General features: G+C 41.1%; 1 protein-coding gene across 1 annotated transcript; it reads left to right on the forward strand.

The window, feature by feature from the left end:
* Positions 1-462: 462 nt before the first annotated feature.
* CXADR (CXADR Ig-like cell adhesion molecule) lies at positions 463-21,405 on the forward strand. The gene is made up of 7 exons (XM_054270454.1): positions 463-548; positions 16,411-16,580; positions 17,210-17,414; positions 17,780-17,935; positions 18,954-19,076; positions 19,361-19,499; positions 19,843-21,405. The coding sequence occupies exons 1-7, from the start codon at positions 488-490 to the stop codon at positions 20,108-20,110; spliced, it is 1,122 nt and encodes a 373-aa protein (XP_054126429.1). The 5' UTR covers positions 463-487; the 3' UTR covers positions 20,111-21,405.
* The last annotated feature ends 1,779 nt before the right edge of the window (positions 21,406-23,184 follow it).

Genomic DNA, 23,184 nt, shown 5'->3' on the forward strand with positions numbered 1-23,184 from the left:
AGCGAGCTTTCCACGATTCCAGATCCTTCACCGCCGAGACGTGTGCGCTGCACAAGGAGCGCACAAGGCGCTGCAGCCGCGTTGCCATGGGGACCGAGACACGTCTGCCCGGCGCTCGCAGGGACCGCAAGGGACCGGCGCTCCCGACGGCACCGGAGCTCTGCCCGCCGCACCGCGGGCACCCCTCCGGTTACCGCGGGCACCCCTCCGGTTACCGCGTGCAGCCTGCCGCCGCGCGCCCCGCGCGTTCCGCCCCGTCCGCGCTGCCGGCCGTGCGGGCGGTGGGGGCAGCCCCGGCGGGCCGGCGCTGCGGGCGGCCCCGGCGGGCGCAGGTGCCGCGGGCGGGGCGGGCGCTGCGGAGCCGCGGCGGGGCGGGGAGCGGCCGGAAGTGACGGGGCCGGGCCGGGCTGATTCACCTGCTGGGCGGTGCGCGGGGCGCAGCCCGGGCACGGAGCCGCCGCCGCCGCCGCCGGGTGCCCGCCGCGCCATGGAGCCGCCGCCGCTGCTGCCGCTGCTCGGCGTGGCCCTCGTGCTGCTCTGCTCCGCAGGTGGGCGCAGGTGGAAGGGACGGGACGGGACCGACGGGAGGGAAAGGGAAGGGAAAAGAAGGGAGAGAGAGGGGAGGGCGGGAGGCAGCGGCGGCTCTATGGGGCTGGGAGGAAGCGCGGCGGGGCTGAGGGGGTGCTGCCCGCACGGTGGCCGCCCCGGGGGCTGGGGTGCGCCGCACCTCCGCCCCTGCGTGTGTGGGGTCCCCGCCGTGTGTGTGGGCGTGAGGGGGTCTCCGCCCTGTGTCTGTGTGTGAGAGAGATTCTGTGTGCGGGTCTCGGTTGTGTGCGGATCCCGGCCGGGTGCGGGTCTCCATCGCTCGTGTATTCCCCGTCCCCCGCCGCCCTCAGCCCGGGGCGCGGTGCCCGGGCGGGCGCTGGCGGAGGGGCCGCGCCGCGGAGCCGACCTGGGCTTTGTTCGCCCTCAGCGCGGCTGCCGAGCTTTATGTGCCGCCTCCCCCTCCCCTTCCCCCGCCGCCCTCCCGGGCAGCCTCCCGTGCCCGCCTGGTGTCTCCCGGCCGGAGCGGCGGAGCCGGGGAAAACCGACGTGGAAAGAGCAAAAAGAAAAAAAAAAAAAAAAGAAATCCCCCCCTATATTGCATTCAAATTCCAACCCTGCGTGTGTAGCACCTCCAGCATCCAGGCTGGCGCTGCTGTTGAGGGGTGGAAGGGGCCGGGAGGCTCCCGGAGAGCCCTCGGAGCGCGGCTGTCCAAAGCCGATGGACACGATGGAGCCCTGCCGGGGAAACGCGAGAGGGTTTGAGGGTGGGAGGAAAGGAGTTGAATTGGATGGACCTCAACGCGTTTGTTTTTCGTGATGAAAGAAAACAAAGGAGTAGATAGTCTCGAACAAAAAAAGCAATCAACCATACCCAGAACCCACACATTCCAAATCAAACGTGCCTAGGCTGCTAAAAAGCAGGCAGATGTTTTTCATCTCAAATCCTGGATGTTATTGGGTTCCTGTAATCAACTTGGCTGCCATATCAGTGTTTCCTACACATACCTCTAAAATAAAAGCGAGTTTTCACTAAAGTTGACCCAAACTTATGTGAAATTATAAAAGGTGACAAAACGCCCATGGAGGCTCAGCTTCACAGTAAAATGTATATCAGTTGTGTCAGGGGTCAGGTTTTATTTCCTATTGAAATGTTAATGCCTGTGTTGATGTCACTGCTGTTTTGGGAAATTACTCATGGGATCAAAACTGTGTGTCTGTAATGGAATGGTGAACTCTGATCTCCTGAATGAAAGGGAATAGGTAGTTCTGCATTAAATGTGTTTCCTGAAGCAGAGTTAGAAACAAGGTAGATGCTGTGTAAGAGCTGTGAGTTACTAGTGTTTAGTTGGCAAGGTTTGTCATCAAGATTTATATCGAAAAGCTTCATGTAGTGAAAATTGTGAAAAAAACTTATTGTGAGTAGAATTATATGTGCTGCATTTGCACTGCTAGGTTATCAAAGGCTATGATTACAAAAATTAGGAATAATTAATGTATGAGGAAATGTCAATCCATAAAAGAATTTTACACTTTAGTTCTGCTGAAGGATACAGGTGTCTTCAGATCTCAGTGTGAAATTGACTTTGTAAATAAAGAAATATTCCTAATAAAAACACACATACCTCTTGCATGCAGCTATTTGGGTGACTGTACTCTAAACCACGTATATTTCACAGTCCTCTGAAGAAAATAATTGAATAATCTGTGTATGGTAGGAGTTAATGTGTCCTCTGAGCTAGCTTGTGTTCTTTCCCATCAGGCTGAGTTAGGGTTTCTGGGTGTGTGCTGCAGATAGACATTCACTGAAGGAGCAGATGTCAGTGAGTTGCTGTTCTCCATATGGACCAAACTTGGAGGAAGCTATTTTCTGTGCAGTTGAGTGAGAGCTGTTGTCAGTGAAGCATTGCCTAGGTGCTGAAGTTACTTGGATTTGTGGTGGGTGTGGTTTAACCCTAGGAAGAACCACTAAGGACCACCTACATGGTCACTTGTTCTCCTTGTGTGGGGATGAGGGAGAGAATTGGGAGGGTAAAAATGAGAAAACTCGCGGGTGGAGGTGAAGACAGTTTAATAGGGAAAGGAAAATCCATGCATGCAAGCCGAGAAGGAATGAATTCACCACCTCCCATGGGCAGGGAGATGCTCAGCTGTGCCCAGGAAAGCTGGGCTCTGTCACACCCAAGGGTGGCTTGGCAGGAGAAACATTGTCACTCTGAACATCCCCACTTCCTTCCTCACCCAGCTGCGTTGGGTGATCGTGACATCTCGTGGTGTGGCACTGTCTCCCTGGGTATACAGTGTTGGGAAAGTAATCTCATTCCATTTGGTGCAAATTCTAATTTGTGTAGGATTTTCAACAACTGAGAATAAATACAGGGGCTGAACTTGTGATCCAAATTTAACAAATATGGCTTTTACGGCTTTTAAGCCGCTGAAAATGCATAACTTCAGAACACAAATTTTCAATAATTGAAAATGTTAACATAGCCACATTATACCTACACAAAGACATGCTAAAAAAAGATACTGCATGCATACTGACCCATTTAACCTTTGGAGGAAGGTTTTACAAAACAGAAATGGCTGTGCATATGGATGCCCCAGCTGAGGATGAGTTTGAGTAAAGTGTTAAGGTAAATAATTGGGTAGCAGCTTATTTAGTCTGTAGTGATATCTTTTCTTGCTGCTCTTGTGGTAGGTTTTATGTGCATTTTGGTTTTTTGTTTGCAGTGTTAATAGTTGGTAATTTTGTACTGTGCTGAAATTCTGTAATGTGTGATGCTTTATTAACAGAATTGTAAGCTTTTAAATTTGGTAGAAGTTCTGGTAAACCTTGGGAAAATCTTTAGTTGTTGCCCTGTTGCTAAACTTGCAAAAGTAATTCCAGGATCGTGCATGCAGGAGTAGAACCTAATGCAGGCATGGTAAGTCAGCATTTGGAGGTTGATACACCAAATAAGTATAATAAGGAACTTAAGCCTATTCATGTTTTTATGCATGCAATAGGATCTTGCAGAACCTTAAATTAGAAGTGTGACTACCACAGGAGTTTAATGATGACTCCCAGTCTTTTAATTGCTAAACAAGGGACACTGCATCTGTTGGGCAGTAATTGAACAAGGTGCAGGGTTCAGGTTCTTCTAAAGCATCCATTGATGTGAGAAGTTACCCAAAATTTGGGACCTGTTTCCTGGATCTTAGAGTTTTAAGAAGTATGAAGTCTTTAACCAGAAATTACTTAATCCACTGTTAGTCAGCTGCTGTGACATCAACCATGACATCTGAATTAGTGATTTTTCCTTAGCTAATCTGTGTTTCCCAGAAGGTATTTGATGTGTTGAGAATGCTGCTGCAGAGGTTATTATAACTCATCCCTTTGGTCTCCTCAGACTGCCCCCTGTGTTGCATCAAACTTCAGCTCCTCTCTGTCTTCACTTCCAGTTCTTGCCTCTTGCACAGCCAAGCCCACTTACAGACAGATGAAACTACCCCTCCTGAGTGTCTGGTTTGGCTTCTGTTGCTGCTTTATGAAAAATATTTTTGCTCATATTTTTATATGAGCAAGTGTATGCTTTGCTATTATTCCATTTACACTTCAAGAAAAGTAATCTTGAATATCTTTAAATCTGCCTCAGTGTTGGAGCACATTAACACTCCTTTGCCACAGTGCCTGCAGAAATTTGTACGGACTAGGAAGCTGGTTTTGGGGCCAGTATTGTTTCAACATACTTCCACAGTAATTTAATCAATTGTTGTTTGCATGTTTTGTAAGCTTTTAATGACAGTGATCGTTTTTGGACTTGTTGCAGCTTCTGATTGATTTCTTGAAACTTTTAGATACTGTGTGAAACATAATAAATATGGAGAAGAATTTAACAACTGTGTGGCTCACCGGCATGGAAGAATATATGTGTCCCCACCCCCTCTACTACAGCAATTTAGTTACACTTTCTTTTTTTCTTTTAGTTTCTTTCTTTTTTTCCCCTCTTCCTTTTTAGAGAATTCCTCTTTTGCTCCTTTGCACCTTTCAGGAGATGGCTCAGAAAGGTCTCTTCAGCCAGTTGCCCTGGAGTAAGTGGCAGGAAGTCACAGTTCTGTGTAAACCTGTTTCAGTGGCAACTGCAATATAAGTAACCCTGCATCCTAGCTGGTGCTTTCCTTTACTGCAGTTGTAAACGGGTCTCAGTTGCTGAAAACTTTAATTTTTAACTGGTTAGATCACATGATTTAAAAGAAGAACATGTTTTACCGCCAATTTGCCCTGGTGCAGGTCAGGAATGAGTGACAGGAAGGATGGCAGAAGAGCATTAGGAGGAAAACTTGTTCTGTTTGATCAGTATTTTCCCAAAGTAGGGAAATATCTGTAAAACCTTGGCCTGGAAAGAGCTTAGTTGAGGAGTAAGACTACATGGCTAAATCAGTCAAATGTCCAGATGTAACCTCAAAGATTATTTCTGGACCCCATTTAAAGTTGTACCTGAAATTCATCTGGCTCCACAGTGAGCTAGTTTAGGGAGTTTAAAGTTATAAAAAGAATAAATTTTTGTGAGGTCAGTTTTCTGCCTGTTCCTTTTCCTGATCCAACTCAACAAGATCAAGTCTGAATTATAGCAAGGGGGTGTCAGCTGCAACCTCAAATGCACATGTATGGAATATATTATTGCTATTGTTTATTTATTAATTTCCTTAAATGTCACCTACTTGCTGGGTTATGTGTTCAAAATGTGATAAAGAGTCACATTTGGAGCTTTATTGGTTTTGCACTGGAGCCATTCATGGTGCTCTGATGTCCTTTAGCTGCTGTCAGGATGCATTTGAGGTACTTGATGCTTGAAGTTGTGCAGTTGCACTTGCTGCTACATTTTTTTAACAGCTTTGTTTTTCATGCCCTACAGCTAAAGCCTATATGCTTAGTATGCTGAAAAATGATTAGTCAACAAGAACTATTTGGTGTGTTGGAGGGAAATATGAGGATTTGATACATTCTCAGCTGTTTGAACTTGTACAGAATTAGTTTGCATAAGAAAGTATCCTGTATTCATTTATCCTGCATCTTCAGTTCTTCATTTTAGATGTATTAACGGTATAAACTACAAGGAATATTTAATCTCAGTTTTAAGGCATGTAAAAATTAACCTGTATATGTAAAAAAATATGTTTTAGTCTCCCTAAATTTTTAAGTGATTTGTTAACTTTGTGGGTAATTCTTTGAGCTTATTCCTTTTGGTGGGAGTGGGGCAGGGAGGGAAACAAGAGCAGACAGACAAGATATTTTTCTCTGACATAATACTTTGCCTTTATATTTAAAAAAGATGAAACAGTAACAAGAAAAGAGCCCAAAATCAACTCTGTGCTACTGAATCAAGTAGTTGTCAATCTTAAAGCAAAACTTGCATGTACTGGGGAAAAGCATTGTGTGTTCAGTAGCTCGGAAGAGCCAAAGCCTCTTTACTCAAGTGCAAATAACATGGCTGCTCAGTTAAGTGTTGGATTGTAGTGAACTCCCTGATGCATCGGCTGACAGATGTGCCCAGTGCATTCACACTGCCGCGAGCTGCTTCATTCAGCTCCCTTTGAAATGCCATCAAATTGGCAGGAAAAAGATCGAATCATGTGCCTTGATTGCTTAGTGACTGTGTAAGCCTCCAATATCCCTCCGTCATGGGAAAGTGACTTGCAGGGCTAAAGGCAAAACAACCTGTGCAGCCGGCCTAGACCTGGGAGAGAAGGGGCAGGATTTTGTGTGGGTAAGTCATGGCAGGATTTTGGCCCTGATCTTATTATTTTTTGTGTTCACTGAAAAAAGTCTTGGTAAGGTTGGCCTTCATTTCATTTTGCACTTCTCAGTACTGTTTCTTAAAGACTCTGAAGTGCAGTCTGAAGGCACAGTGTCGCATTACACCTGTCCCCATTACAGATGTGATGTGGTTACATCTTCGTGTCTGCTGTGCTTGTTGCCCCTTCCAGCCGTGCCATTGGATTCCTTCTCCCCTCCCTTGTGTCAGAGCAGCCTCGTGCTGCTGCTGCCAAATCCTATCCAGCTGATCCCACAGAAAACTTGGAACTCACTGTGGTCTTCTGGAGAGACTGGGCTAAACACCACTCCTCTGCTTGAAACGAATCTTAGTCCCGGTTTGTGTTACACTGTCCCCTCCCCCTTTCGGTTGCCTCCCGAAAGCTTATCCTCCCCTTCAGTAAGGAGATCTGAATGCCCCCTCTCTCCTCTTGATAAGCGCGTCCCTCTCAGGAAGGTCATCAGCCAGCAGTTGCTAGGAGACAGGCTGGTGGCTTTGGGTTTAGCAACCCAAAAGCTCCAAGAATGTGCTGAACAAGTAAGGAGCGCAAGGACAGTTGCAAAAGAAAGGGATGTTGGAGGGAATCTGAAGGCAAAGGGTGTGTTGAGGAAAAAACGAAGTTGTGAGGAAAAAAAAAAAAAGAAAGATAATTCAAGTCCTAGCCTGTGGTTTTTAAGTTTTAATTGTTGCATAGCTGTTTCAGCTGATCTCAGTGAACTGTGGAGGAAAGTGAAATCAAGATCATGCTGTGTATTTGCAGAGTTGGGGTTATTGGTAGTTTTGTTTATATGAGCCTTTAAGTTAAGAATTTTTTATTAGATTGTGAGCATGTGTATCCCAATTTGTGTCTTAATTGTGCAGTAATACCTTTTAAACTAGGGCAGGGGTATACTACACTACACAAATTGGAGCTATTTATTAATTTAATGCTGTCTGAAGGCATCCAGACTGATAGAGTTTGGTTTTTTTAATGTCTTTGAAGAAGTGTGCATAGTCAGTTTCCTATCTAGTTTTTTTTTCTTTTTTTAACTCGTGTGATTTGACAGAGGATTTGTGGATTCAAGTAAATGTGCTTCAGAAGAGTGGTGCTTCTCCCCCACCCTGCTCAGAGGAAGTAAAATTTGGAAATACAAGCCCACTGTTTTGAGACCCAGCAGCAGAGCTGACTATCCAGGACAGTAGATAGTTTCTCAGGCTTATTCTTATATGTAGGGGATTTTTTGGGGGTGTGTTTCATTTTGTGGTGTTGTTTCTTGTTTGAGTTTTTGTTATTGTTGTGTTTTATTTTTTGTTTGTTGTTGGGGGTTTTTTTTTGTTTGCTTGGGGTTAAGTGCCCTGCTGTTTCATCAGCCTTCTTGTTGTAGCTGATGGGAAAAAATTATTTCATGCAAATAAGTCTTTTATCTGCCATCTTTTATCTTTACCATCAGTGGAAAAAGTGTTCTGAAAACCGGGAATTTGGTCACTCAGCCTCTTTGAGCTATTGGTGAGGTAGCTGAGATGAAATGTGCAAGAGATGGTTTTAAAATCTTGTCCTTAATAACATTAAGTATGTAAAATTTTATCTCTTTTCTACAAAAATTGCTTCCTGAGCTGTTTTTATATTTAGTTTGGGACTGAAGTAGGAAAGAGGAAACTGTGTAGAGCCAAGTCTGTCCTAGGTGAGTGCTTTTATTCCTGGGCTGCCTTTACTTTCTCTGGCTCCATAAACTGTATCTTTTCTGCACAGTAGGAGTTTCACTGAGATCTGTGACTCCAGTTTAGAGAGCACTGACCTGGGAAGTCTGAAATGCAGGTGTGAGCATCTTTTGTCTTAATTTTACTGCCTTTGAGGATTAACCAGTGCTCTGCCTAGTGGACCTAGGCTAGTGTAGAGAGGTAAGTCTTTATCTTCTCTCTCACCATTTTGCATTGAGCCTTTTTGAGGTTTAAGTAGAAGAATACTTGGTACAGTAGTGTGACTAGCCTTGGAAATGTTAGGTTTAAGTTGTTCCTTTTGTTCCTTTTGCTAAAATGTGTTTTTGGGTGTTTTTACCACTCCAGTGAACTGTGCTTATCTCTGAAATTTGTATCACTGCATTGTATGATAACACTTAGGGTGTGAAGCATAGAAAAAATGTGGTCTCTGGAGCATGTTAAATAGTAACTGTTTAACACTTGATATTAGCAGGACAGTACTTTCTTTGTCAGGAAGGGCTTTGTGATTTGCCTTTATCAGCATGGGATTATCCTAAAAACTGAATTCTTTGTGGAGTTCTAAAATAGAATGTACTAGAACTAAACCTCTTTACACACATGGATTCAGATGCAGTAATGCCGTGGGACTTTTTCTTCTCTTGTTTTATTTATTGCTGCATCATTACCTAGCATTTATTAGTTCCTGACCAATTGCTTGCTTGTTCCTGTCCTTTGTTTCTTGCTTGTTTTACCTCCATTGAGGTTACTGTGAAGCCTGAATATTCTTTGATACCAGGATACCTGGCTAAATTAATGGGATGTAAATTCAACTAATTTGTGTGTTGGAATCTGTCACGTAACATTTTGAGTTTCATTCCCATCTCAAAAATCCCCAAGTCTATTGAATTTGCTTTCTAAAGAGAAGACTATTAATCGTGTTAATCCTTCTATTAAACTTCATTTTTATTGACATTGTTCCTCTAATGTTTACTAAGCTAAAGGATACTGTTTAGGGACTTTGTGTTGCAGAGTTTATGACATGTGAAGAGTTAGAGTCACCAAAGCTTCATAGTGTTTTGGGCCCAGGCTTCTGAAAGCTGTAACTGTGTTGGGTCTTTTTGCTCTTGGAGGTAAGATGTAGAAATTGAGAATCCAAATCTGAAGCTGGGCCTTTATTTTTAAACTTCTTTTACCTTTTGGGGAGGGGTTTCACTGATAAATTTAGGATATGGTTTTGTTTCTCACTTGTGGCAAAACAGCATAACTGCAGCTTTTTGGCCATCTCAGCTGTGCTGATGTGACTTAGCTCCTGGGTGCTGCAAAAACCACTAAAATAAGTAATGCCAAATATTTGTTTCCCTCTATTTCTTTGTGAAGGCAGCTTTTAATCCAGTTACTTGATCAGCAGGAACCTGCCTTGCAGGCATTCCCTTTGGCTGCTGAGGATGCTGATGTTTGGCACTGTGAGGAAGCAGGAGATGACTGTGGGGTGCTTGTGGGGATATCAGCCTTGGAGACTTTCTTTGTGTCAGATTGTGCCACTAAACACCAGGGAGTCTCCTCAGCCAGGCCCTCCTCCCTGTGTACCTTCCTCCCTGCACACTCCCTGCTTGCTAAGGGTGTCAACCTGACTCACTCACTCCTACAGGGCCTGGGTTCAGAAGTGCAGGTTTGAGATAAGCGGTTGTAGAACTGTCTCAGTGAAGGTGGGAAAGGTTGGGCAGCTTTGTTCTGTGAAGTCATTACAGCTAGCTGAGAAAAGTAGGAGATGAACTGTGGAGAAGAGGAATATTCAGAAGTAAAGTGGGGTTGTTGGGGAGGCAGTTTTTGAGACTGAAATCTGCCCAGTGAAAAGATTTGATCACAGGTACATCCCCAGTCTGCATTTGAAATAAAAGTCCAAGCTGAAGTCTCTTAAGTAAATTTTACAGCTTATGGCTCTCAAAGCACTAATGTGCCTTTCTGGTTGTGATCTTTGCTTGCTACTCAAGGCCTCATTCTGTGAGAAAAAGCATTTTTATATTTAGAGCCTCTGCTTGCTTGCAGTCAGGTATTGGCAAACAAGACTGGTTTTGGAAAGCCTGGTAGTGAAGTACTCTGAAGATGCAGTTGCAGGTGGATCACAGAGTAGAACAGCATCTCTGAGCTCAGCTCTTACTCTCTGTAGAAGCTGTCCTGTTCCCCATGTAGGGAGGGACTGTGTCTGCCAGGTTACGTAACCCTTCTGTGGCACTGCCCTATCTGCTGCCACAAACATTCATGCCAAATTTAGATGCACACTTACTTTTGTGTAAGCCAGCAATGCAGAATTTCAATGTGCCCTGATTAAATAAGAAAGCACTAAATGCATAAGTAGTTCATACAGTAATTTCCTTTCTGTTATTTATTAGTATATATCACAGCTCTGCTTGTGTCTGTGTTGGAATGAAGAAAGCTTTGCTCCATTTTAATTTTTTGTCTGCTTTCTGTTTTGAAGATTCTTTTATACTAGAAACCAACTTCTATCATATTCCATAAAATATTTAATTTTCCCTAGATTATTCCTTATAATAATGTAGGTTGCTAAACTGTATTCTACTTGAGTGATACTTATAAGTAAGTTCAGATATTCAGAAGGAGTTTTTCTAAAGACTTGCTATGGGTTTGCACCCCATTAGAAATCATATGAAAAACTTGTTCAGTCATACAGATATAGTTTGCAGTGCTCTTTAGGGTCAGTTCCCCAGAAAAAGAGTATTTTATTCCACCTTAAGAAATCTGAATGTTCAGAATCTAAATAGTGTATTGGCCTCTTACTTCTCCTAATGCAAAGTTTTGTGAGGGATAATACTTAGTATTCTTTATCAAGGGAAAGGTGCTATTCTCTTCTCAGCCAGTCACAAATATTCATTCATTTGCCACAGCTGAATATGGCACATGTTCTCCTTGCAAAATACTTTGAAAACAATATACAGTCATTTGGATCAGATGCACTTCATCAAAGTTGACTTTCGGGGGTTTTCTTGAGAGCTTGTTGTGTGCTTCTGAGTCTACACTTTGCAGAGATTTATTTGCTGCAGGTAGAAATTAGATATTTTAATGCTAAGCATATTTGAGTAAGTAGGATGAATGGCTTGAGTCACTTATCTGTGTCTAAACCAGAAAAGGGTCTGAAATTTTATCCATTAAACCATGCTAACCAAAACAAACACAGACCTTCCTTCAGCTCGTGATGAAATGTCTGCCTGTCATGTACTAGCAGTTGGATACCACAGTGGATCCTCCTATGTTTTGAGGAGCATATGTAAATAAATAGAATCTCCCTGATTTGAGTGGAAACTGAAGAGGTAAATCTTGGGGAAAATGGAGAAAATGTCATCCTGTCACAGTGCCTGCTTCATGTAGATCTGTAATGCAGTTGCAGAATTGTTTGTGTTGGTCATGACCTCAGTCACGTCCAACCTTCTGCTCCAAACAGCAACTCTGAGTACTTTGGTCTTCTCTGTGTCAGCTATCACCTGTCCAGTTTTCTCTCTGACTCTTTACTGCTCATGTAATAGTAGAAGGTTTTCATGTGGCACTGGAGTCCCACGCTGCTTTCAGCTTTAGTTGTGTTTTGACTTCCCTGCAGGCGTGCTGCATGCCTGGGCAATATTTGTGTATTCTTCCCTGATAGGCTCTTCTTGCTTCTTCCTCCTTAGGCCAAGCTGCTGATTAATCTGTTTATTTTGCTGGGTTTTGGGATATGCTTCTTGTGTGTGGTTAGTAATTGTCCTTAAATACGCCTCAGTTTTCTTGAGCTCTTTTGCTTTTTTGAACTGGATTCCACAGAATTCCAGCTACTGGGTAATGCAGTCTGCTCAAATGAAGTGCAGAGTCTGTGCTGGATTTCCCTTCCTCCTCTCAGGATTTTATTAGTCACTTTCATGGCCAAGTGGTCATGGTCAAGGGTGCTGTTGATCCCATCCCTGGCAGGTTCTTGGGTTTTTTCCTTGAAAGCAATCTCAAGAAAGTATCAAATGGGAATTGACTCATTTAGTGCTGTTTTCCTCTGAAATATTTCAGAAACCTCTTAGATTTTGTATCCTGCTGTGTTGCCCTTCTAGTAGATGTCACAGAGGTGAAGTAGTAACCAGTCTCTGTCATTTTTAGTAACTTGCTGGAACTGCTGAAATAGCTTTTTTCACGTTCTTATCCTGACCATGAGATCTGTAACAAACTTTGTGATGTTTCCTTTAACCCTGACCCACAAGCTCTTAGCCAGCCTGTTGTCTGTCCTGTAGAGCAGCTTTTTGTGCTCCAGCTACTCCTACAGGTAGAGGGCAGGTCACCTGCTGTGCTTCCCTTCCTGGCTTTGTTTAAAAGCTTGTGTCCACTGATGACACAGTGCCAGTCATGCAAGCTGTCCCCCACGCCTCACTGGTGTCAGCTCTGTGTACAGGTGCTGTGGGTGGCTTCCCTTTTAACATCATTTATCCTCACCAGGGTCTCTTCCTGGTATCTCTTCCTTCCACCAGCCTGACCCAGGTACTTCCCATGGCTCAGTCTCTATTCCCTCCCTATTGCCAAATTCAATTCCCATTCCCTGGCAGGTGTCTCATTTACAGGGCTCCTCACAAGCTCTGATGAGTTTGTTCATCTCCCACTTACTTCCTTGGCTGGATCCATTTCTAACTTAGCAGCCCTTGTTTCTCAGGGACACTTGTGGCCATAAAAGTTCAAGTGCTCCTTGCAGTGCCGTTCCTGTGGTGAGTTGTTCACTTGAAGGATGTGTCTCTACCAGCCTTTCCCCCACACAGGAAAAGAGCAAGGAGGACCTGAGATCTCATGTCCAGTTTTTTAGCCACACTTGATTTGCCCCATCCAGGTCTCTGTTAATAGCAGGTAATAATTAAGTGGGAAAGAAACAAAAAAGAAAAGAAAAAGGCACTATTGGTGATGATAATAAAGATCATAGGACCCTTGACGATTTCTGACATGTCAAATTGGCCAAGCCTCCTTTTCCAGCATATCTGGCAGCAGCTGTGTGTCTTCCCTGCAGAAGGGAATCTCCAACTAGTATTACCTGCCCCTCCCTTGTGTTGCTAATGCTCAGTCCAAGCCCAGCTAGCTCTGACATGTACCTTAATTGAGGTGCTTGCTGCTTCTGCATGCTGATGTTGACCCAAAAAAAAAAAAAAAAGTGGAAAAAAGGTTTGTGTTTGCAGCCTCACTGTAAGGAAAAGACCATGGAACACTGGTATAATGAAAAAGAGGTGTTGGGAGAGTGCAGTAAGAAAGGAATTGAGATTTATGGAAAAGCTCTGATAATTAGAAGGCTCAGACTGGTGTTTGAGTACCTCACACAGCAGCTACCGTGTGCTGGAAGCTTCATGTGCAGGAATGATTGTTGGGTGTAATGCTGAGGATTGTGTGCTTTAGCTTTCATTAGCATGTTTGCATGCAGTCAGTGTGCATGAAAATACTACTTGGTCTTCAAAAGTATCAAAAAATTAAACTTTAAAAATATTTTTCTGACAGTCTTCTATTTTGGGCAAGGCTCTTCAGGCTGTTGGGTTCTGCTTTTATTTCAAATGTGATTACTATGTTGATTTATATGTTTGGATCAGAGAAATGAGTGCTGTAGTAGAAACTGAAACATTTGCCATTTCTGGCTTTTAAAGCACTGGGACCAAGCTGCCAGGCAGTGATAGGTGGGACTGCTGGAGTCCAGTTTCCTAGGAGTGTGTCTCTGAAATGTATTACTTCCAGCTTTTAGCATAATTTTTCTTCCCAGTTGCCACTTTCTCAGTGTGTTGCCATGAAACTGTGTAATGTCCACTTTGAAATTACACTCACATAATGGCAATGGAGAGGCAAGAGATAGTTGAAGGATCTAATGCTTATTAGTTATGTTAGTACAAATCAGTACTTGGGGGACTTGTGGTTGTACTGGACTGTTATTTCTTCTTTTATATTTGTTTTGAAATTGTCAAAGAGATGAACAAGTAACAACCAAAGAGGGAGAGAAATAAAATATTGATCATAAAAGTCCCATTTGTTTAGAAAAGTAGTCAAAAAAAATCAGCACATGGATTGTTCACTTTTTTTTTGGGCCATGTTGTGTTTCAGCAGATATCAACTGAAAATCAGAGGGGTTGATACATTTTAGTAGTAGGGATGTGTCCTACTATCTTCAGAGTATGAATTCTGTTACCCACTGTCTGCTGTGAAAAGGCAGATACTCTTACATGATACTTGTAAGGCATGCTTTTACATGAATCATTGTCCCATTTGTGAAATTCTCAGCAGGCTCTCTTGTGGGGAGGGGAAAGCAAATGTGTGTGCTGTGATCCTTTGTTGTGGAGCTTCAGATGGCAAAGTGACTGTGACTGGAGATGCTGCCACAGAGCAGCAGCTCTGCTTCAGTGATTTACTTCAGAATGGAAGCTTTTAATTTCCCAGGTTACAGATTTGAGGCTTTTAAGGAAGCAAGTAACATCATAATGTATTTCATTATCAGTCACTTATACTGCACTTGAGTTCACATCCCTTTTCTTTAATATAGTCATGTTGAAGATGCAATTTGGAGATGGGCTTGAGAGTATTGTATTGCAGTTCCCTAATGAGGCCATGGGGGAAAGGGAAACAGAAGAGTGTGGAAAAATAGTTCAGGACTTTACATTAGTAATGTAAATGCTACTGGGTGTTATGGAAACATGAATGTACTTTAAATCTACCCATAAGCAGAGGTAGTACTAGTGTTGTCTTTGCTTATTCAGAGGTTTAGAATGGCTAGTTTGAAAACCTGAAAAGATCCTTTAGGAGGTGATAGGATTGTGACAAGTCAACTGGTATTCATGGAGATCACTGTTATTTAGGGAACAATATTAATTCAACCTAGTAGCAGAGAATTAATTGTTCAGATCTGTTTACTGTGGTCAAAAAAGAAGTAGTACAAATCTATTAGAGTTGTCTTTGGAAAGGTGTACATTGTTGGTAAGAGACATTGCATGTAAGTCTCTTTTCTACCTCAAGTTGTGGATTTTTTTGGTTGGTGTTTCTTTTTTTTTTTTTTCACCAGACAGAGGGTAATGTCATGAAAAGTAATACCATCAATAGTAGGAAACATAATAATCCTACCTAGTTTGTTAATAATCAAACAGTGAAAGGCTTTTCTTGCAGGCTGTAGTCTAGAATTTAGTATGTCAAGTTAATTCTCTTTCTGAAGGATTTTGAAAAATAGCTGTTAAAGATCCTGCTGTTTTATCATCAGGAAGAGACTGCAAACACTTGATAGAGAGCAAAATTTGAAAAAGCAGAAAGATATCTGTTGGGTCCCTTCCAACTCACCATATTCAATGATCTACTGAAGGAAGCTCCTCTACTTCATTGGGGCTCCTCTGCTATATGGAGAAGTGCAAGTTACAACATAAAGGCACTGTGTGAAATGATTTTAAAGACTTTTCATCTGAGGCTGTTATTTTACCTCTGTAAAGACACCAAAGCCATCGATCTTCCTCCTGCTGTCCACTCTCCTGATGGCATTGCATCTCTCCTGGCTGTGCTCACATCTGTGTGTGTCTAGCACCCATAAACTGACCAAAACTCTGAGCTTGGTTTCCAGCAAGGTGGACAAACCAGTGGATGTAAGAGTGCCAAACCTGTTTCCATCATGAGCAAAGGGTCTGCTTTCCACATCCTGGCTGTGGTGTGCAAGCCTGTACACTTGATATAAGGGAAGCCTGTGTTTGTGAAACAGGGAATCTTGCTGTAGGCCTTTTGAGTAGCTCTTTCTGTGTCACTATATGAGTTCTTTTTCAGGGTTGAATTGAGGAAAGTTTGTTGTTTGGAAGCATGTTTGCCTAGAGGCATGCAGATAAGGATTATGCAGCCTTTTTAGAGGAGAAAGACAAGCAGAACAGACAAACAAATGCAAAAAACTCATTGCGATTTTTGGAAAAGATTAATTTGCCTTCTATCTCCCTGTAGATGGAGGAGCCCTTGTAACTAAAGGTGAAGTAATTTACTTCCAACGCAGAACTTCCCAAAAATTCTGTCTATCCTGGCAGACTTCATTCCTGTTTCATACTTTCTTTTTACAGTGAGGGAGTAATAGTAAAGTGATTATATAATGACTTGAAAACCTGCTGCTGAAAATGTTTAGCTTAGGATTGTGTGGGACATGAATTGTGCAAAAAAACCCCTCCAAACAAGAAGTATGGCTTGAAAGATGTGGCTGCCTGTTGGGTGTAATTCCAAATGAGCAGCACAGGACTTTGCACTGTGTTGGGTGACAGGGTCTGCACAGGCTCTCTTCAGCAGTGACAACTCTGGCTGATGGCATGAATTCTATACTGGAGAAGTATGTCATAGAGCACCTACAGTGAGCAACTGTGACTTGTTTTCAAAACATAAAATTATATTTTTATAGGTCTGACAAGAAGCCTAACAATAACTTCAGTTGACCAGTCAATGTTTGAAAAGGCACAAGGAGAGAAAGTTACGTTGCCATGCACGTTTGAACTCTCGGCAGAAGACGAGGGACCACTAGATATTGAGTGGGTATTGATACCAGCAGATAATCAAAAGAAGGAACAAATAGTAAGTAGAGACTTCTCTTTCTACAGTGTTAATTCAGTTGTTTTAGTAGGTCAATGTGTGAGGTTTTTACTGACTCTTTAAAGTTCCACCTTTTCAGGCTGGGATGCTTGTGATCTTAAATTGCTTTGAAGCACCAGTCACATGAAATCGAGTGGAAGTTTTGAAATACTGGATTAAGGATGAAATGTTAAGACATTTTTCACTATAAACTTGCCTTCTAATGAAGAACTTCCAAATGAAATACACTTTAGTTCCAAAAAGAAAACTTTGCTTTTGTACCTGCTTTATCTTCCTTATTGAAAAAAGATTCATGAGGACTTAATTTTAAATATATTAACTCTTTCAGTTATTGATGCTTTCCTGTCTTTGAAAGCCTTATAAGTAAGATGATTCATATTAGTAGGCAGGTTTTGAAGAGTTAAATTGGAGCAATTCTAAACAGTTTTGTTTCAGTCAGAAGTCAATGCTGACATATTGGTACTTGGTCAGGTGTTTAGCTGGAGTATTCACTATAATGCTGTATGTGATGCTATTCTATAGAAAGAAGCTTGAAAATTCAAAGAGATGAAATTATTTTAAATGTTTGTGCACTAAGTAGATTTCTGAATCATATTTCTTTTTTTTTATAGATAATTATGTATGCTGTAGACAGGGTTTATAATCATTATTATGCTGGTTTGACTGGGCGAATGCAGTTTACTAACCTTGATCCCAAATCTGGTGATGGTTCACTGGATATCCTGAATTTAAAAGCATCAGACACTGGCACATATCAGTGCAAAGTGAAGAAGGCTCCTGGAGTTCAAAGCAAGAAAATACAGTTGACTGTACTTGGTAAGATAATTTATTTTCTTAAATTTTCAGTGATTATTTTTATGAGCTTATTCCACCCTATTTTCAATGTCTGAAATGAAAGCTTCTGTTGGGCAGTGTTGTACTGAATCTGTGGTGATTATGGTCATTACTGAGGGAGGGATGGGCATAATTCTGTTCTGGGAAATGAAGGGAATGATATTTAGAATTATAAGCATTTCTAGAAGTTCTGCACCTGACTCATATTTTGTAGAAAAATCTTTCTGTGCATAGAAATGGTTTGTGGCACAAACTTTATCTTTCACAGAATGAACTGGCTGCCAGAACACAACTAGGAAGTATTTTAATTGTGACTGTTATTAATTCAGTGATGTTTTATTTATTAGTAAAGCCAGCACGGACTAAGTGTTCCATTGAAGGATCACAGGAGATTGGAAAAGATGTTACCTTGAAATGTGTGTCACAAGAAGGATCCCCACTTCTGTCTTACGACTGGAGGAGAGTGTCTGGCACACAGAATCTGCCTGCCACTTCTGTGCTGAGTACTGTCAAACTTCATTTATTACTCTGAAATAATTAAAAAGATTGCAATTTTATTTTTGGCTTGTAAGCATCTCTGGGTTAGCATTACTATAGAGTTGTCAAGATTAAATGTCACTTCTGCCCTCTAACAAAACTGACTTTGAAACAAGCTGGAGTTGATTCTGGTTTTTAATTCATGCTTGGAAATGTTTCAAGCTTCAAGTTGAGATTCTTATCATTAAGAGCTGCAGTATCATGCTCACCTGTGCCCAGATGTTGTTAGTTCTCCTGCTTGCTGATGGTTTTGCTTTTGTGCTTAAGTGGATATAGACAATTCAGATGTGGCTTCAATATGATTTAAAACAAGCAAACCATCTCCAATTTTTTGTAAGCTTCTGCATTCTATTAGAGTATGTAATATCTTAAAGAACAGATCCCTAAAAATCATCTACAAAGGAAGAACCTAATACTGTTCTTCATTTTGGACCTGACTCCTGGTCTCCTATTTGATGCCTCTTATTCATTGTTTTGACAGTGAATCTGCTGATCATTAATATCCTCTGTATCACTCAAGACTTTAGGCTATTGTTGTTATGGCCCTTTTCTCCACATCCCAAATTTGTCTCGTGCTAACAAAAAGAGAAATTGACAATATCAGTGCTGGACAAGAATAAGTGCACATTGTGCATGAGTGACTTGTAACTCACAAAAGCCATGTTAGTTTTGGGCTTGTGAATGTAGTTTTGGGGACACTGAGTGTGTTCTGTAGAATCTACACCCTATCTAACTTGTTCAGCAGATAGAGCAAGTCAAATACTGTGGAATACATTTCTAATGCAGTAAGACTTTTACAAACAATAGCATTTTACACCATGAGAACTGTTTTAATCTGGGTTTTTTCATATAGCATTTTTAAGTTAAGGTTTAAGTTAAGGTTATGTTATAAGGTTATGTATATGCTGGTTTAATAATGTAGTGATATTAAATATGGAATTATATTGAGGAAAATGGTAAACTTCTCCCTTCTGTTGTTTGTAGATAAAAATACAGGGGAGCTTCTTCTGAAGAACGCCTCTCGAGAGTACTCTGGCACATACAGCTGTGTGGCCACAAACAGAGTTGGCACAGATGAATGTTCTGTTGAGCTGAATGTCACCCCTCGTAAGTGTTTGCTGTGCAAAAGTCACACGGTGTTCTTGTGGTAAAGCTGAGCAGTCTTTTTCTCTAAACTCCTAAATGGTTAAAAACCCCAATGCTCTTATGTAACTTGTGGGTGCCACTTCAAATTTTCCTGTTTTAAATGCATGTGATTGGGCACTCCCCCTCTGATTCAGTGATTCAGTATTATTGACCTGCCTCGTGTGAAACATACTGGGCTTAATGTTTAAAGAAAGGTCTCATAAGTCTGACATTTAACACACAGTGTTGTTATTTGTCTATTCTAGCCGTAAATACAGCTGGTATAATTACTGGAGCTATTATAGGAACTCTGCTGGGTCTCTCTGTACTGTGTTCTATCATCTTCTGTTTTTGTAAGAAGCACAGAGAGAAGAAATACGAGAAAGAAGTACATCATGACATCAGGTAACAATGAGTCTCTAGTTTCTGAGCAGTATTATTGGAAGATTAACTTTTAAATGTGTATTTCTGCAAATAAGTTACTTAACAGTTGAGATTTCTGTCTTAATCTGGAAAGCTTATTATAACACTAATGGCTTGTTGGAGAACTTTTTATGGTTTGTCTAATTTCAGCAAACATTTTAGAGGCAAAGAATGTTGAGGGTTTGGGGGGCTTTTGTTTCTTTAAGGGAACATATAAGGATATTTTTGACTACATTAGAATAGAAAGAAACCAAACTGAATATTTGTTTTAAAGTAATGGTGACTCTTGTTCTGCAACTGATTTTTTGTGTTTTGCTCATTTCAGAGAAGATGTTCCACCTCCAAAGAGTCGCAGCTCTACAGCTCGCAGCTACATTGGCAGCAATCGCTCCTCCCTGGGCTCAATGTCTCCCTCCAACATGGAAGGATATACCAAAACTCCATATAGCCAAGTCCCAAGTGAAGACTTTGAACGTGCTCCTACTCAAACCCCAGCCTTTGCACCTTCAAAGGTAGCTGCACCTAATTTAAGTAGAATGGGAGCTGTTCCTGTGATGATTCCAGCACAAAGCAAAGATGGGTCGATAGTATAAAATATTATTAATTTAAAAGCTGTTTTTTTAAAGTGTTCATTGTAAGTATTAGAGAAAAATACTGTGTTCCATCCCTCATTTAAACACTGGCATGAAATTTTCCTTGAAGAAAATATACAAGTGAGTTTGAAAAGCCACCAATTCTCATGTTTAATTTTAAATTTATTCGCATATGATAGTTGAACTATTTGCTAAAAACGTTGAAGTTCATAAATAAATATCGGACACTGAAGGTATTTGGACCTCTGGTAGGTTGCTGAGGAGGTTCTGACACTGTCAGCTAATGTACAGTTCTGAATGTGTAACAGTGAGACACAGGTGAGAAACAGCAAAAGCATTTCATGTGTAGACCATGAAGTTTCTCAGAGTTCCTGAGACTTTATTCTCAGTTGTGGAATAACAGAAATATTTTAACTTGGCCACTGTCTGGTATAGTTGCAGGGGGTTGAAATACCAAGGATGACTTTGAATTCTGTTCAAATTGAGTATTTATGTGGTTCTTTAACCTGGTGATGTTTGTTTGGAGTGCTGGAGCTCTTAATTGTCAGGGGCAGACAGTCATTTGATTGGTTCAATTAATTTAATTAATCTGTTCTGAATTTGAAAGAGCCATGAGTGAAAGTGTGACAGAAAACCTTGCAAGTTCTTTGAAACACAAATTTTTTTACAGTAACTAGTCCTGGTCCTGTCAGATAACTTAATACTTACATTATCTGATGCAAGAGGTCCTATCAGATTGTTGGTAGAAGTATCTAAGCTCTAAAACTTACAGACCAACAGTTAGTGTCACAGCAAGAATGAGTTAATGTATCTTTACACAGGTCTTTAAGTTAGTTGTACCTTGCATTTTCCAATGCCTGGTTAGATACTAAGGCAGTGCTCTTAGTGTTTTTTCCAAAGCAATTTCCTAGAAGCTCTATGGGGATTTGATGAAGCCTGTTTTAAGTAACTGGTATTTGATGTCTTTCCTCTTGCTCTAACCACTGTGGAAACAACTTTTCTTGTATGCCCCTAAGCAGTAGTCAGTCCTTGTTCAAGATGCTAATGCCTGGCTGTATGAATTTGCAAGGAGTTCAAAGCTCATTTTTTCTTGCCTCTTTAACAACCCTAAATATTCTGAACCAATGTTCAGACTGTGGAGAGCAAGTATTTCATGTAACAGAGAGAAAACAATTATCCAGAATTGTTGATACAAATCTCATGTTGCAAGAATCAAAATGCTTCTTCCCGATTTTGCAAACTTAAAGCAATACAGGAGAAACACAACAATTCCTTGTCTTACTTTCACATGTGTTTAAGGATTCTAATGACTGTTGTTACATACCTGCAAAAGCTCCATTTAAAACTCTGTACAGTTTGAATCTATGAATTCTTCCTTTCTTCCTGTTTTCTACCTTCTTTGTCTTGTGCTGGGGAGCAGGTGGGGCAGAGTTCTTTTAGCTGACCCTAGCTAGAGGTGTTGAACAGCAAGTATTTTGGAAAACTGTAAATTCATTACAGTATGTGCACTGATGTTGATGAAGGAAATATCTGAATAGGCTGTTGAAAGATGTTAGGATTATTTGTGTGTAGCAACAGTGAGAGAAAACAACATTAACCCAGACTTCTAGGTTTAGTATCTGCTTATCTGTAGCTGCCTATAAATCTGTGATGAATTCTTTGGCTTACTACTAAATGTTTGTCCTATCTGTAAATAGGTGCACAATTTTTGGCTGGCACTATTAATGTAAAGAAATTTCCCACTGCCCATGGCAGTGCTTGGTACAAGGTCATCTTTAAGCTCCTTACAACTCAAACAATTTCATGATTTTAACTTACCCTTCATACTGAATTTAGAAACTTGAATGGTTATTAAGTAATATAGAGTTAGTTTTACACATTTGGGACTTTTTTAGATTGTAAACTGATACTGTTAGAGATAAGATTTTTTTATCTTTCATGTGTGCCTTGTCAATAAAATTTGCCTGATTGTAACTTCAGTTTTTATTAAATTCTGGTGCCTAAACATACTGTATGAACAGGTGCTTAGATGATGGTACAGTTCTTAAAACATGACACTGTGATCTGATTTCTTAATTCTTATGTACTATTTATACCTCTTCATGCCTATTTTTGGATGTGAACTTCAGTGTCTCTCTCTGTATTGTTCTGTATTTCAAAATGTCACTTAAATCCTTCAATTGCTAATTATGATTCAAGTGTTTGTGTTCCTGTAAGCTCTTCAGTTGTTGTACCAATGAGAGAGATGATTGACTTTCGTTTATGTGGTGAATAATAGGCTTAGTAAATGTGCCAAACATAGCTTCTGAAGAACTATAGATGAGGAGACATGTTTTTGCATCCAATTATTGTGATAGAAGAGACTTCCAAGATGTTAATCATACACTGATTGTTTACCTTGAAACTAAGGCCTTTCTTAATGAAAAGGGTATAGTTACTGCAAATACAAGTTGAGTGCAAGACTAAAGGGAATCACAGACTGAGAGAGAGCTATAAACCTAAGGAACCAGGCAGCAAACCTACTAAATTTGGTTCTAAGCCGTCTGTGGACCTATGTGTTTTTTGAGGATTTTTTTTAAATTGATTTTTTGTTTGTTTTTGGTTTGGCCTGAGACCCTGTAACTTACAGTCAGGTAAGCCCTAGGACACTCAAACTCAGAAACCTGTCTCAGTAAAGCACATGGAGCAGAGTTTACACATGCTTGATGCTCTGTCAGCTTGTGCAAAACAATAAATGGGCAGAAAGACAGCCTGATGTGCCCTCAGAGCCTGGCTGTTAGGCTTAGCAGCCTTGACAGTGTCTGTCTATTTATGTAATTGCATGGAAAAATGAAAGAAATGGGATCTGACACAGTCCTTATCTGAAATATAGAACCTCTGACTTGGGGAAAACTCTGCCTCAAGTTGCTATCATCATGCCTTTTTGGGTGGATGCAACACTACTATGAAAACATAATACTGCTACTATAAATTATTTCTTTTGTCACTAGATTGTTCACTTACACTGGATTATGATTCTCAAAAGCAGCTACTGTATTTTAACAATAATTTCTAGCTGTGTGGGAGATGAACTG

Source organism: Melozone crissalis, unplaced genomic scaffold (genome assembly GCF_028551555.1).
Source record: "Melozone crissalis strain CALT ecotype California unplaced genomic scaffold, PUWL_Pcris_2 ptg000009l_1, whole genome shotgun sequence".
Classification (NCBI taxonomy): Eukaryota; Metazoa; Chordata; class Aves; order Passeriformes; family Passerellidae; genus Melozone; species Melozone crissalis.